Source organism: Hemiscyllium ocellatum, chromosome 20 (genome assembly GCF_020745735.1).
Source record: "Hemiscyllium ocellatum isolate sHemOce1 chromosome 20, sHemOce1.pat.X.cur, whole genome shotgun sequence".
NCBI classification, from domain to species: Eukaryota; Metazoa; Chordata; class Chondrichthyes; order Orectolobiformes; family Hemiscylliidae; genus Hemiscyllium; species Hemiscyllium ocellatum.
This window is the reverse complement of record NC_083420.1, coordinates 47,589,676-47,606,036: the sequence shown is the minus strand read 5'-3', so window position 1 is coordinate 47,606,036 and position 16,361 is coordinate 47,589,676. Positions and strand designations below refer to the sequence as shown.

Below are 16,361 nucleotides of genomic sequence, written 5' to 3'. Positions count from 1 at the left end.
CCACTGCCTCCCCTTTGTCCTACTAGATGGTAGATGTCACAAGTTTGGAAGGTTGAACAAACATAGACTACCACAAACTGCAACCAGGTTGTACTGCTGATGGAAAGATGGAAGGATTGAACTGATTGACTAATTTGATTTATTATTCCATGTACTTAAGTACAGTGAAAAGCTTTGTTTACAAAGCTGTACAGACAGATCATAGTAAGGACATACAGATCATAGGGTGGAAAAAAAATCTTGGACAGAGTGAGATGTACAGGTTACACCGCACACGCACGGAGGCAAGATCAACATTATCTAAAGTAAGACAGTCCATTCATGAGTCTAATAACAGCAGGGAAGAAGCTGATCTTGAACCTGCAGATGTGTGTGCTAAAGCTTCTGTGTGGCAGAAGAGGTTGTAGGAATACATGACCAGGGTGGAATGGGTCTTTAATGATGCAGGCAGTCTTTCCGCGGCAATGAGAGGTGTAAATGAGGTCCATGGATGGGAGGTTGACTTCCATGATGGGATGGGCTGTGCACATGAATCCACACTGTCAAATGTTGAATGTGGTGAATGCAGTGTTGATCAAGTAGGCTACTTTGTCTTTGATGATGCTGAATTTCGAGTGCTGCTGGAAATGCATTCAATCAGGCAAAGGGACAGTATTCCAACACACTCCTCATTTACACTTTCTAGATTTGTAAGATTGCTTTGCAATCTAGTGCAGGTACAACTCATGATGCAACCTCAGGACATCACTGCAAAAATTCTTCAATAGCATCCTAGCCCAAACATCTTTAATTGCTTCATTAATCATGAGGTCAGAAGTGGGGATGTAAACAGATTATACATTGTTCAGCACAATTTGCAACTCCTCAGCTGCTGAAGTAGTCCCATCCAAATGCAGCGTGACCTCGTCAATATCCAGACCTGGGCACATAAATGGCATACAATATTTGCACTGCACAAGTGCCTGGCAGTCACTGTCTCCACCAAGAGGCAATCTAATCATTACCTTTTGATGATCAGTAGACTCATCACTGATAAGCCAGGTAACCTTTGAAAATAGTGGCCTTTAGTACCCAGTAGGACAAGGGCAGCACTATTTATATCTGGGACTAAAAATATTTTTTTAATGGCATTGTGAATGTTGGACACCAGGTAGACTGTAATGGATCAGAAAGGTGATTCACCACAAACCTTCTCCAGAACAATTCAAGATGGGAACAGACATTCACATACCATGAAAGAATAAAAGAGAATACTTAAGGTAAAAACAGTCTTGCAACATATAGAATCAGCATTCCTGATGAAGGGCTTATGCTCGAAACGTCGAATTCTCTATTCCTGAGATGCTGCCTGGCCTGCTGTGCTTTGACCAGCAACACATTTGCAACATATAGAATTATAATAGCCGTACATTTGTCTCCTCACTAGAATAACAAAAACAACTTGAACAAATTGAATTTCACATTAACTATAACTTGGGATAATTCTGTTGGATGAAAATAATCTCTTAAGAACTGGTATTCAATATATACTTTCGAGCAAACAGCTTATAAAACAGCAATTACTGCTCCAAGAAATCAAGGAAATCAGCTTCAGCACTGAAAGAAACCTGAGAAAAGCAGCTGCAATTTTCTCCTGTGTTCCAACTTCGATTATCTATAATCCATCCTTTTTGTTATTTATATAAATGATTTGGATGTGAATATAGGAGATATGTTTAATAAATTTGCCGATGACACCAAAATTGGTGATGTACTGGACAGCAAAGAATGTTGCCTCAGAGTACAATGTAACCTTAGTCAGATGGGTCAAGGAGTTGTAGATGGAGATTAATTTAGCTAAATGTGAGGTGCTACATTTTGTTAAACAAGCAAATCAGGTCAGGATTTATATACTTAATGGTAAAGTCCTATTGAGTGTTGAACAAGGAGATCTTGGAGTGCAGATTCACAGTTCCTTGAAAATGGAGTTGCAAGTAGACAGGGTAGTGAAGGTGGTACATTTGCCTTTTGTTAAGCCAGTTTTAGAGTACTGCATTCAATTGTGGTCTACTTACCAAGATATTGGTAAACTTGAAAGGGTTCAGAAAAGATTTACAATGATGTTGCCAGGGTGGGGGGGGGGGGGGGGGGGGGGGGGGGGGGGGGGGGGGGTTGAGCTATAGGGAGAGGCTGAATAGGCTAGGGCTATTTTCCCTAGAGTGTCAATGGCCGAGGGGTGACTTTACAGAGTTTTATAAAATCTTAAGGGGTGTTCCAAGGTAAAAATCACACAACACCAGGTTATAGTCCAACAGGTTTAATTGGAAGCACACTAGCTTTCGGACCGACGCTCCTTCATCAGGTGATTGTGGAGGGCTCGATCGTAACACAGAATTTATGGCAAAAATTTGCAGTGTGATGTAACTGAAGTTATACATTGAAAATTACATCACACTGCAAATTTTTGCTATAAATTCTGTGTTACAATCAAGCCCTCCACAATCACCTGATGAAGGAGCGTCACTCCGAAAGCTAGTGTGCTTCCAATTAAACCTGTTGGACTATAACCTGGTATTGTATGAGTTTTAACTTTGTACACCCCAGTCTAACACCGGCATCTCCAAATCTTGAAGGATGTTGATAGGGTGAATAGCGAAGATCTTTTCCCCGGGTAGGGGAGTCCAAAACTAGAGGGCACAGGTTTAAGGTGAGAGGGGAAAGACTTAAAAGGAGCCTAAGGGGCAACTTTTCCATGCAGAGGAAAATGCATGTATGGAATGAGCTGCCAGAGGAAGTAGTGAAGGCTGGTACAGTTACAACATTTAAATGGCATCTGGATGGGTTTAGAGAGATATGGGCCAAATGCTAGCAAATGGAACTAGATTAATTTAGGATAGTTGGTTGGCATGGATATGTTTGACTGAAGAGTCTGTTTCTTTGCTGGAATCTGCTGTCTGAAAGAGCATCAGAAACAGATTCAATAGTAATTTTCAAAACAGAATTGATTAAATGTTTGAAAGGTGAAATATTTGGAGGAATATGGGAAAGTAACACCGGTGTGGTATAAATACGATGCTTCCTTCACAGATACATTTGCCCAATGGCCTCCTCCTTTATATCATGTTTCATTCTATTGTATGAAACATCAACATATTAAACAACTTCATTAGGATAAAGGTTTCAAGAACACAGAAATTGCTGCACTTAAAGAATTAACATTAAGACAGAAATCTATGGACAACTGCGTTCACTAAGTATTACAGTGATTTACCAGTTAACAGGGTCCTATCAGAACGTTTTGATGCTTTTCGACATTGTTTGATATCATGCACTTTCAACAAATTTAATTTGCTCCTGGAAACAATTGTTCAGTCATCTCATGATCTTACTTTCATTGAAATACAATCTTTCAGCTAATACTGGATATCAATTGCACTGAAGAGCAATCACAGCTATAATTTGACATAGCAAGTGGTTATCAACGGGCATCTAAGGCATTAATTGGCAATGAATGGAATATCAAAGCATTCAAACTTTTACAGTCAGCATTGATTTCCTTTCAGTGCTCAGGATGGTTGCACTGTTTTGAATGTCTTCCTATCATCCCCAGGAAATTTTATCCAGGCAAGTTCATAGTTAGATTTGCAGAAGGAAAAGGACAATTTCAACCAGTGATTGCACACGCTCTCTTGATGAGTCACCATTTGAAAGGCAAGCTCATTATCTCATTTTTATTTTTTGAGCATAAAATGTCAAGAATTACATTTTTATGGTGATTTGCCAGAATTGAAACATACACTGGTTCTTGAAGATAAATTATGGACTAATGTTTGCAATATTGTACATCACAAAAATCAATAAAATTATTATTTCGACCTCACCCAAACTTTGTAATTTTATTTATTTCATTATTATTCATTAGGATTTTAATTGACAAAAGGCATTTTGCAAATTGGACTGATGTTGCATTTGATACCAATTGATATTTTTGAGTTTTATTTCAATGCCTTTAAGAGCTTCACTTTGATGCTTTTGAGCATTTTCTTTAGATTCCTTTGACAGTTCTGATTTGATGTCGAGAGTAGTGAAGCCAATTGAAGGTCTTATTCAATGCCTAAGATGTCTTACCAGCACTTTGAAATCTTCGAGCACTTCATTCATTCCAAATAAGATCATATCATGTCAAATGGTAGCAAAATTATTCTTAAGAATACAGAAAACAAAAGCAGTGTCAAAATTTTCTGGGAGGGAAGCTGCTGCAGACGCAGGGTAGATGCAAATTTTAAGGTGCTCTCTCAGCTGCACAAATCTTACCATAAATGGAATTCAAATGCATCAGAATTACTTAACATTAACAATGACACCGGTCAGCAAAATATTCCACATATCCATTGGCAACCGACACGCTTTTCATGTAACATGCTCATCAAAAAGATAAGTTTGCCAGTGACAACTTATATAATATTTTCAGTACAGTTAGCAACAATGCTAAACAGAGCACTCACTGTTTTCAGATAACTCCACAATGTAGTGTAATATGGGGCTGTTTCCATCAAAGGGCCGCGTCCAAGATAAATCCACTGCCCGGCTGCTTGATAAGTTTAAACTCGCTTGCAGATTTCTGGGTGGGTGAGGAAGTTCACTAAAACAAAACGGAGAAAATTAATAATAGTTTCAGGTGAAGTGTGACAAGAAGTCAAGGGATGATTGAAGTAGGATGCAGAGAAATGATTTAGTCAGACACTGAATTTTTAAACAATAGTTTATTGTCATATTACTTTTGGTTAAATAGTGGAGCTTGAGGCAATTTAACAAGCAGGGAATTAGAAAATAATGGAGTAATTTTTGATTGCAATCAGGAGCAGTTATGAAGCGCATCAGTATGGATTAATTTTTAAAAATCTAGCAAGGATATTAAAGACAAATCATATCTATTTATCTTGATCGAGTATTTGGATGATGTAATAAAGAAGGTTGATGAAGGTAATGTGGTGACGTTCAGTGGCTTCTGAAAGGTATTTGATAATCAGAATCTAACAGTTTGGAAACAGCCCATTCAGCCCAACTGGTTCACACTGACTCTCGGAACCTGCACATCCCTGAATACTCTGGGTAATTTAGCATGGCCAATCCACCTAACCTGCACATCTTTGGATAGTGGGAGAAAACTGGAGATTCCGGCAGAAACCCATGCAGACAGAGGGAGAATGTGCAAACTCCTCATACTGTTGCCCGAGGGTGGAATCGAACCCATGACTGGTAATGTGAGATGGCAGTGTTAACCACTGAGCCACATAATAAGCTTGCAAGCAAAATCAGCAATGGAATAAAAAAAAGTGGCAAAATGGATACAAAGTTGGGTGCGAACCAATCAACAGAGTAATGGTCAATGGTTGTTTTTCATATTGGACTAAGGTACATAGAATATTCTGGAGGTTAGTAGTATTTCTTGTTAATCATGTTGGTGCAGGTAACACAAATGTGTGAATTTTGAGGATGGCATTGATGAAACAGATAAAGACAGGCTGGTGATCTGAGTGGATACACAATAGTCAAAATTTAATGTACTGAAGTGTGAAAGGATATATTGTTTACAATTTGAAAGGTATTGCAGGGACATGAGTACACAAATCATTGAAAATGGCAGGACCTGTTGAGAAACTGGTTAAAAAAAGTCATTTACATTCCTCCAAACATTTCCTATTCATGGACCTGTCCAAATGCCTTTTAAATGCGTAACTGTACCTGCATTTACCATTTCTTTTGGCAGTTCATTTCATATGCAAAACAGCCTCTATGTGAAAAAGGTTGCCCCTGAGGTCCTTTTTAAATCTTTCTCCCCTCATCTTAAACCTTGTTTTGAACTTCCCACCCTAGGGAAAAGACATTTGCTATTCACCTTATCTATGCCTCTTATAGTTTTATGAACCTCCATAAGGTCACCTCTCGACTCCTTATGCTCCAGTGAATAATATCCTAGCCTATCCAGTCTCTTCCTTTTACTCAAACCCTCCAATCCCAGCAACATCTTGGTAAACCTTCTCTGAAATGCCTTCAATTTAATAATATCCTTCCTACAGCAGAGTGACCAGACCTGTACACAGTACTCCAAAGGTGGCCTCACCAACATCCTGTACAACCTCAACGTGATGTCCTAATGCTTTGAACAATGAAGGCAAGCATGCTAAATGCCTTAACCATTTCAAAGAACTATGTATCTGAACTCTTTGGTCTTTCTTTCAATATCACTATCCAGGGCCCTACCATTAACTGTATAAGTTCTGCCCTTGTTTGCTTTACCAAATTACAATGCCACACATTTATTGAAACAAAATGCCATCTACCACTCCTCAGCCAATTAGTCCAATTGATCAAGATCCCTTTGCAATCTTAGATAATCTTCTTCACTATCTACTATGCTTCCAATTTTGGTGTCATCCTCAAACTTACTAATCATGCCTCTTAAATTCACATCCAAATTGTTTATATAAATGACAAACAATAGTGGACCCAGCACCAATTCCTGTAGAACACTGCTTATTGCAGGCTTCCAGTCTGAAAGACTCCCTCCAGCACCACCCTCTCTCTCACACAGTCAAGCCAATTTTGTATTCAATTGACATGCGCTCCCTGAATCCCATGTGATCTAACTTTACTAATTAGTCTACCATGCAGAAGCTTGTCAAAAGCTTTCCTAAAATCCATGTAGTCAATATCTACTGCTCTGCTCTCATCAATCTTTTTGGTTAAGTCCTCAAAAAAATGCAATCAAGTCCGTGAAACAATAATTCCCATGCACAAAGCCTTGCTGACTAACCCTAATCAGCCCCTGCCTCTCCAAATGCTTGTGAATCAGAACTCTCAGAATCCCCTCCAACAACTTACCCACCACTGAGGTCAGACTCACTGACCTATAGTTTCCAGGCTTCTCCTTACAGCCTTTCTTAAATAAAGGCACAGTATTAGCCAGCTCCAGCCCTCCGGCACCTCACCTATGGCTATCGACAATACAAATACCTCAGCTAGGGGATCCGCAATTTCTTCTGTAACTTCCCACAATATCCTGGGATACACAATCAGGTCCTGGAGACTTTTCTACCTTCAAGATTTTTGAGACTTCCAGCACCTCTTCTTCTGAAGTGTGGCCTGTTTTCAATACATCAATATTTATTTCCCCATGCTCTTTTGCCTCCATTTCATTCTCCATAGTAAAAACTAATATGACATATTTGTTTATTATCTTTCTCATCTCCTGTGGTTCCAAACATTGTCAATCCTTAAGGAACCTTATTGTCTCCATAGTTGCTCTTTTGCTCTTAATGAACTTGTGGAATTTCTTTGGATTATCCTTAACCTTATTTGCCAAGGCTCTCACGTATCCCCTGATTTCCCTCTTAAGAATCCCTCTACAGCTCTTATACTCTTCTAGAGATTCACCTAATCCCAGTTGTCCATACCTAAGATATGTCTCCGTCTTATTCTTGACCAGAGTCGCAATATGTTGTTACACACCTCTGGAGCAGATATGAGTTGAATGCAGGCTTCTTGGTCTGGGGAGAGGGACACTACCACTGTGCCTCAAGAACTAGCATACTCACATGACTTCCAGGCGGGCAGTTCTGAAGTCATTTCCTCCCAAGGACAGAACCTCACAGGTGTAGTCACCAATATCACCTGACCAAGTTTGACTGATATGAAGTGAGCCATTTTGCCCTATGGTAATTCTGGGTAGAGCATTTGCATCAATAATATTTCCATCCTTCTTCCAGACAAACCTAAAGAAATAATAGAAACTTTCAAGACTCCACAAAGGAAACTGTTAGTACAACCAAATGCACACCTTTAATCCTCAAACATTAGTGAGGTTAAGATAGATGGCAAACAAAATATAAAAAAAACTCAAACCTGTTTTCAACACACCTACTTCCGGTTTTAACAAAGTCAGGCTTGGAGGCCCTGCAAACAACACAACTTAAGGTGATAGGTCAGACATTTATACATTTTAATGAGTCTAAGCCTCTCAGAACTGTTTCTCTGTTAGGACATTAATGCCTATCAGCAAAATTTCCAGATCCTTTGGAACTACATGTTAAGAGGAAACAGGGATTATGACCTGGAACAGGATACGTGCCTTTCCAGTACTGCTAGTGGAGTAAGAGAAGTGTCTGCATTTCCTTCTGAACTTTCGACAAACCTACTAATTTGCCCATTAATCCTGTTAGAATTACCATGTCCATGGCAATCACTAAACCCCCTCCAAGTCAGTAGCCATTATCTTTCTTCTAACCTTCCCTCCAATCTTGAATTCTTCTCTTAGATTTCTCAATAGCTTTGCCTCTCATTCAGATGCCTTACCAACCTATTTTGATGCTGCCCTGAATTCCTCAACTCTTCTTTTCTATCCCACTCTGACGTATCGATCTCTTTTCCAGAGGGGACCAGATTGAGATGTATAAAATTATTAATGGATTGGACACTCTGGAGGCAGGAAGCATGTTTCCGCTGATGGGTGAGTCCAGAACCAGAAGTCACAGTTTAAAAATAAGGGGTAGACCATTTAGAACAGAGTTGAGGAGAAATTTCTTAACCCAGAGAGAAGTGGATATATGGAATGCTCTGCCCTAGAAGGCGGTGAAGGCCAGTCTCTGGATACTTTCAAGAAAAAGATGGAAAGAGCTCTGAGAGTTAGTGGAATCAAGGGTTATGGGAATAAGGCAGGAACAGGATACTGATTGTGGATGATCAGCCATGATCATAATGAATGGTGGTGCTGGCTCGAGGGACCGAATGGCCTACTCCCGCACCGCTTGTCGATTGTACTCCAAATATTGCAAGTGTTCCAAACCCTCCAAACATGCTTTATCAAAATCTCTTTTTGTGATTTCTATCCTGGTTAGGAAAAAATCCACCAGGTTCTGTGCTGTGGTCTCTTTAGATGTATTCCACAACTAAAAATGGAGCAAAGCCTGTAAATCAGACTGGTTTCTGGTAAGGGAACTGATTGAAAAAAATGCACTTAAGTGGAGTTAAAACTCCAAGTATTGTTTTGGTTAGATTTATCACATTTTGGAACACCTGTCTTTATTAAAATTAATTAAAATTAACCCAAAATGATATCGCATTTTATGGATACAAATGGATATGGATTTTAGCAAACAATTGATCAAACAACCATACGAACATTAAGATTCACAGAAGGTTAGTGCATTATTTCGTAACATAAATATGCTTGAACAATACATAGAATAATAAGAATCAATTAAAGGTATTGAATCTGTTGCTTATGTGAAGTGTCAGACAGACAGTTTATTGGTCAGGGCTGTTTCCTTCCATAGGTGTTGACTAGGTTCAAATTGATGGCAAGTCTGTGATGCTTCACAAGTGAAATCAGTAATAAACATTCAGACACACAAGCCAAAGTCTTCAGTGTTCATTATTTGGTCTGTAACCAGTTCCATACAACCAACAAAATACACATTCACTGGCTATAGACCAACTGCAGAATTCAAAACTGAGCAATAAAAATGTGCTCTTTCAGAGTCGTTTTCATATTGAAAAATATCCCGAGAGTCATCACAGAAGCATAATCAAGAAACTGAATTACAGAAGGGCTGAAGGGATAATGAGACGTATGTGATTCATGCTGAAAAATAGCATGAACTGTAAAGTAGCTAGACTGATATACCTTCTTCCGTTAGCTACAAAATTCCGTGTACATAAAGCAAGTCATTATATTTATGAACAATGAGCATCCATGGAACAATCTACAGGATTCCATTTGTTTTTATTGCTATGCAGCATTTCACTGGCTCTGCAAAGCTCGTTGTTTTCAGCAATTATGTTAGTTGCAGGTTTTGTATCAGGTTGACTCACCGGATTGTGACCCTGGGATCATGAGATGCTCCACAAATTAGTACTGCTGTTGTTCCTTTGATTACACTGCGGTCTTTGGGTGGGATAGAGATAACAGTCCGAGCTGGAGAAACATAGGAAAGTTAGTATTGTTAAGTTATTGATGATACTAATAGATCACTAAGCCCAGCTTAACTCATTTTGGCATTGAGATGTTTATAATGTGAAGAATATTTGCAAGACTCATTTCAGATTCTTAGAAACAGGTATTAGTTAAGCATTATTTGCATTGCATTAACTATAATGTCATACCTAGGGACGAGACACTTGCTTTTGGTAAATGTACAGATAACTGGATAGTTTCACAATGTGATTTCAAATGTTCTTACACTCTAAACGACAAAACACATATGCTGTATTGTGAAAGATCACGTCGCTTTTTTGGGATTGAAAACTGAAATGGAAATTGAATTGTAATAACTGAAATATAGGAGAGGTTTGGAACTTGAAAATCAAGTGCTGCATTTTTTTTGAGCTGTGTGATGTGTTTCTTTTGAAGCATTGACAGAAAAACCTCCACAGCCTGTAGACAGAAAGCATTTATTCTCTCCATCTTTCTGCATAAAGGGTAAAGACAGAAAAATGAAGAAAGATTAAAAGAAAAGATTCCAACAAGAAAATACCTAGACCCACCTGACCAACCATTGCATTGAAGATGACTGTCAATTTTCAGACAACAGCATCCATCACTATGAAAAGGAAAAGAGCTAAGAGAAGCTAACTCTTCACCTCTGGACTTTTGATCGTTGGAATTTAGTCTACCCTGCCTTCTTTTTCCTCTACCCAGAGTATACATTTTAAGTGGTTTGTGTGTCCTAATCATGGTTGTGTGTGTATATATTTAGAGTTTTTGAAGGGATAAAGCTCAAGTCGCAAAGTTGTAGATTAGAATTTTTTTTGCTAAAGTATGTTACATCAAATTGTTAATTTTATCATTACCGACTTCTGTACTGACAGAATTGGATGTGACAGATGTCACAGCATAGGGTATGTCGTTATTGAACCAAGTTTGGTGAGTTACAGGAGAAACCTTGTGACAAAAATACCTAAAAAAAAAATACAGCTCAGACATAGCCAAAAAAATGTAAGAATTCATCCTATGTGTGCAGAACAATAAAACTTTATAAACAATGGTTTTGAAAGAGTTTTATGATTGGAGATCAATTAATTAAAATGGGTGGAAGTGGACTAGGGGCCAGGTCATAGAGGTACTAACTGAGTTGCTGCTGCAGAGAGCGAGTCTAAATACAATGGAAGGAATAGCAATCTTCTGTGTAAGATCTCCACAGACTGGTTTCTCAATTAACTTTCCTCTATGATTTTAATTCATTTTTGACTTATTTTATTTTTAAAAATCGTGGTGGTTTCTTTCCCTTTCAGTTCTTTCTATTTGATGTGATGCCATGACCATAAACCTTTTTTCAACAGGTGGTATCGAAGAGAATCAACAAAGTTTTGCAAATGTATAAAATTCTCATTTACAGAATCCCTTGATTTGTTTGATTTGCCTTCTTATTTTATTCAAATATCTCAATGTTCAATAATGGTTCATGGATGTTTAGGAATTTTTGTTTCTTTTGTAGAAAGCAGAATATTTTGTTGATTGCTTAAAATAAATAGCAAGTTGAAACACAATACTATTTACATTTTTCATATGTCAGTCTTGAGTTGCTGCCTTTTGTGCATCCATTAGAATTAAAAGAAACCTCCAGCATACTGTTTCGGGTTAATCTTTCTCCACTGATATCAGGTAGCTATTACTGATGATATTTCTAAGTACATCAATGCCAAAGCACTAAGAACGTGTGTTTAAACAGGAATTTGCTAGTGCTACAGCACTTGCAGCATTGCATAACACAACGATTTGTAGTAGGACCTTTAAGAAGCATTTAACCGAGATGACTGGCTGAAGAGAGTCATCTATGTCAAACAATCCTTATACAAGTACTTCATTGGGTTGAAGGTAGAAAATATCACAAGAGATTAGGAGTGGTCAACAAGAAAATGTCATGTGGTTGCAGTGGTGTGAACATGATTACACCCAAACAACATCCCAATCATGTGATGCTCATTAAATGAAGAAAGATCAATGCTAGTCAACACTGGTGACTGAATGGCAGGCCTGACTATTTGAGGTGATAACTCACCTATATCAGGTTTACAATAATGCAACTGGGGAATTCATAGCTCAAACCTCCTTTCAAGTTTGCTTTGTCACTGAAGGAAGTCTTGTAAAGTGAATGAGGCTTCAAACAATTCATAGTAAGTTTGAGAAGCAAGTAGAAGAAGTATTTCTATTTTTATTAATTGTCAGAGATACACAGACCACAAGAAGAAATTATTAAATCAATGAATTTTTGTTGGTAAGGCTACGAAGGGATTTGGAACAAAGGTAGGTAAAAGGAGTTGAAGTACATATCAGCCATGATAATGGAATAGGCTAAAGGGATAAATGGGTTTTGTTCCTAATGTAACCAATTTCTAACTTATTGATGACAATGCTCTGTGGATTTAAAGAAATTTCTCGAGTAGGCATAGAATACGATTAGCAAATATTTTGCTTACCAATGTTTGTCACAGAAATTTTGAAATCAATTTTAAAAAGGCCATCTAAGTCATATTGCTTATGTCAGATCAGATTTTATTGTCAAAGCAGCAGTGAGGCTAATATATTATCTAAAATATTTTGATCTGATGACACATAAGGCTCTAACTTTTTAACTGTACTATGTTTTAATAATATATTGACAAATTTTAATGTTTTTCCACTGCTTGTTGTTTAGTTGGTGGCACTGTTACTGTAAAGTAAATAAGCAGAATACTTTATGCTCAGCAGAGGTAGATAGATGTGTGGGGCTGGGGCAGATTAGCTGGGATGAAAATTCCAAAATAAAATGGCATTGGGTCAGGACCTGACATGATCTTGCCCACACTAACCTGGACTGGTTTGAAGGTTAAGAGAAGAATCCATCTGAAGTTATCAAAAAAGTAATTAAAGTATCCAAAGGACAATTAACTGAGGATTAAAACTAGTATTTTAGTTTTAACATCCAGTATGTGGGTTTCCCAAGCTATGTGAAACATGTCAGGGTCAACTCAATAATAGCATAAGCAGGGAGTACTTTTTTCACTGAATCCACCTGAATCTTATCAGTGAAACTGACTAAATGCTGCCCTACCTAGATAGAAGTTGCTGTTGACAGCATCCTTTGAGAGAATGTGTTCTTATTGCTTGACAGGTGATCTCCAACTTCTCCAAGTTAGTTCACCTGTTTTGGACTTCACCCATGTTAACTTGGACCATTTCTATGGTCAGCCTTAAACAACAGCATAGGTGCAGCATATGCAACACTTCTTTGATCTCTGATGAGTGAAAGGAGAACAGCAACACTAGAAACACCATTAGCATTAAGTGTACTAGAAGTAACACCAGCAGCGACACTAGGGTCAACAGGCAGTGAATTATCATTTATTTTCATCTAGGTGACACCAGTACCCCAGATGGCTCAGGCAAATCACTGGTGACATGTATAACCTTCTGCAACAAGACATCTTTCCCAGTGGACCTGGCGGGTATGCCTGAGCAGTGGTGTCAAGGTGGCTACCACTGGTGATTTCTCCTGCAAGGACAGAAGGCAGAGAATTTGGAAGACTGAGCAATAGGTTGTGTGGAAGAAGGAAAGAAACTAAACTTTAAATTAAATTGTTCATGGTGATGGTGATGGCGGTTTTTGGAGGGGTGGTGGGGTGGTGTTCAGCTGTATGAAAAATTATGGACAAAGTTAAAACTAGAGAAGGGCGTGCTTTGCAGAGGTTACAAAAGCTTCCACAACAAGTAATAAGACAGAGGGTATGGAAAGGCTCAGGAATCTAACTTCAGGCAGGGTAGACAAGGGACAACTATGATAAAGGGGGCAGCAGTCACAGGTTTTTACACTTAAATGCACAGACTCGTGGCTCAAGGGATCAAGGCTGGGAACTAGTTATCCAAGGATATGTGTTCTATCAAGAGGACAGGCAGATTGGCAGAGGAGTAGGGTTGCCTTGCTGGTAAGAAATGAAATTAAATCAATAGCAACTAGTGATACAGAGTCAAAAAGTGTAGAATCTGTGGGTAGAGTTGAGGAACCACAATGGAAAAAAGACCTCAGGGAGTTGTGTCAGGCCTCCTCACAGTAGTTAGTATGTTGGAAAGAAAATAAATCAAGAGATAGAAAAGACATATATAAGAAAAAGGCACATAAGAAAGTCACAATTGCAATGATTATGGGTGACTTCAATATGCAGGAATACTGGAAAAATCAGGCTCTCATATCCCTTTTTGTCCCCCTGATTTCTGTCTTAAGTACACCCCTACTCTCTTTTCAAGAGATTCACTTGATCCCAGCTGTCTATACTTACATATGCCTCCTTTTCATGACGAAAGCCTCAATATTTCTGGTCATCTGTTATTCTCTTTTCCTATCAGCCTTATCCTTCACTCTAATAAGAACATACTGTCTCTGAATTCTCATTATCACACTTTTGAAAGCTTTCCATTTAGCAGTTGTCTCTTTACTTGCCAGTCTATCCCAATCAACTTTTGAAAATTCCTGTCTAATACCATCAAAATTAGCCTGCTCTAATTTAGAACTTTTTGAACAGTTCCATTCTTTTCCATAGCTATTTTAAAACTAACAGAATAATGATCATTGGACCCAAAGTAACACTTCATTCATTCCCCTGCCTTATTTCCCAAGACAAGGTCAAGTTTTCTTCCTTCTCTGGTAGGTACACATACATATTGATAAAGGAAATTTTCTTGAACACATTTAAAAAAATTCTCCCCATCCAAGCCCTTAACAAAATGCAAGTCCCAGTCTATGTTTGGAAAGTTAAAGTCCCTTACTCTTGCAACCCTATTATTCTTATACATATCGGCGATCTCCCGACATGTTTGCTCCTCAGTTTCCTACTGACTATGGTGGGCCTATAGTATAATTTCATCAAGGTGATCTTTCTGTTCTTATTTGAGTTACACCCATATAGCTTCACTGGACAATCCACCAGGAATGTTCTCTCTAAGTAATGCAGTAATGTTTTCCCCTAATCAAAAACATCATTCTCCCTCCTCTCTTGCCTCCCTTTCCATTAATCCTATAACATATATAACCCAGAACACTGAGCTGCCATGTTTCTGCAATAGTTGTCCTTCACTCAGCCATGTTTCTGCAGTAGCTATGATATCCCGGTCCTATGTTCCCATCCATAGCCTGCCTTGCCTGTCAGGCCCCTTGCATTGAAATAAATGCAATTTAATTGTTCTCTCTGGTCTTGCCTGCCTTGTCTATTTAACATGTTCCCTTTAACTTCTGAACTATCCTCAGCTTTCCCTCTTTTTTTCTCATTACTGTTTAGGATCCCCCACCCCACCTCCATACTAGTTTAAAGTCTCCAAGGTGGTACTAGCAAGTCGCTCCACCAGGATACTGGTCTTCCTCCAGTTGAATCGAAACCCGTTCCTTTTCTACATATCTCTTCTGCTCCAGAAGATCCCAATGATCCAAAAATCTGAATCCTTGCTCCCTACGCCATCTTCTCAGCCACTCATTTATCTGCTTTATCTTCCTATTACTATTTTTCACTAGTACATAGCACCAGAAGTAATCAAGAGATTACTATCCCTGAGGTCCTCCTTTTTAACCTCCAGCCAAACTCTCTTTATTCACTCTGCAGAACCTCATCCCTTTCTCTACTTACACCATTCGTACCAATGTATACAATGACCTGCGGCTGCTCACTCTCCACTTTGACAATTTGCTGCACCCGCTCCAAGACGTCCTTGACCTTGGCATCATTAAAAAAAAATCTGAAATCCCACTCATGGCTGCAGAATCGTTTATCTGTGCCCCTGGCTGGAGAGTCCCCAATCACAACTGTCCATCTGAACTTTGACAAACCCCACTTATCAGAAGATTCAGCCATGGGGCCCAAGACTGGCTGCCACTGCTATTTTATTCTGAGAGGCTACCCTCCCCCTCACCCCACCCCACCACTGTTTCCAACATAATACATTTGTTTGAAACAGGGATTGCCACAGGAGACTCCTGCATTATCCTCCTACTTATCTTGACAGTCATCTATCTACCTGACTAGCTGTGGTGTGACCAGTTCTCTGAAGCTATTACATTCTTTGGGCCAATCAATGCACCGTAATTCACTAAAGCGAGGCATTATGAACATTCTGCTGAGTGGTGGTATGGAGCCACCCTGTATTCAACCTTGGAGCTTTAATTCTCCACCATGCCTTAAATCTGGCTGAAGCTTAAACAAACTATTCACTGTCTTGGTGTAGTATGCGACCCTAAAATCATTTGCCAACCACATATCCACACTATCACTAAGAACATCTCTTTCCATTTGGAGAGTGATACCAAACAAAGAGATCTTGGGGTACTTTTTCATAGTTCCTTGAAGGTGGAGTCACAGGT

At 38.8% G+C, this 16,361-nt stretch overlaps 1 protein-coding gene across 1 annotated transcript in view; it reads right to left on the bottom strand.

The window, feature by feature from the left end:
- The window catches only part of sdk1a (sidekick cell adhesion molecule 1a), an 827,262-nt gene that overhangs the window by 249,400 nt on the left and 561,501 nt on the right, over positions 1–16,361 (bottom strand). Inside the window, exons 12-14 of the mRNA XM_060840817.1 lie at positions 9,853–9,955; positions 7,578–7,754; positions 4,485–4,621 (exon numbers count right to left, since the gene is read on the bottom strand). Of these exons, the coding sequence (XP_060696800.1) occupies positions 4,485–4,621; positions 7,578–7,754; positions 9,853–9,955 (417 nt within the window). The remainder of the gene's footprint in view (positions 1–4,484; positions 4,622–7,577; positions 7,755–9,852; positions 9,956–16,361) is intronic.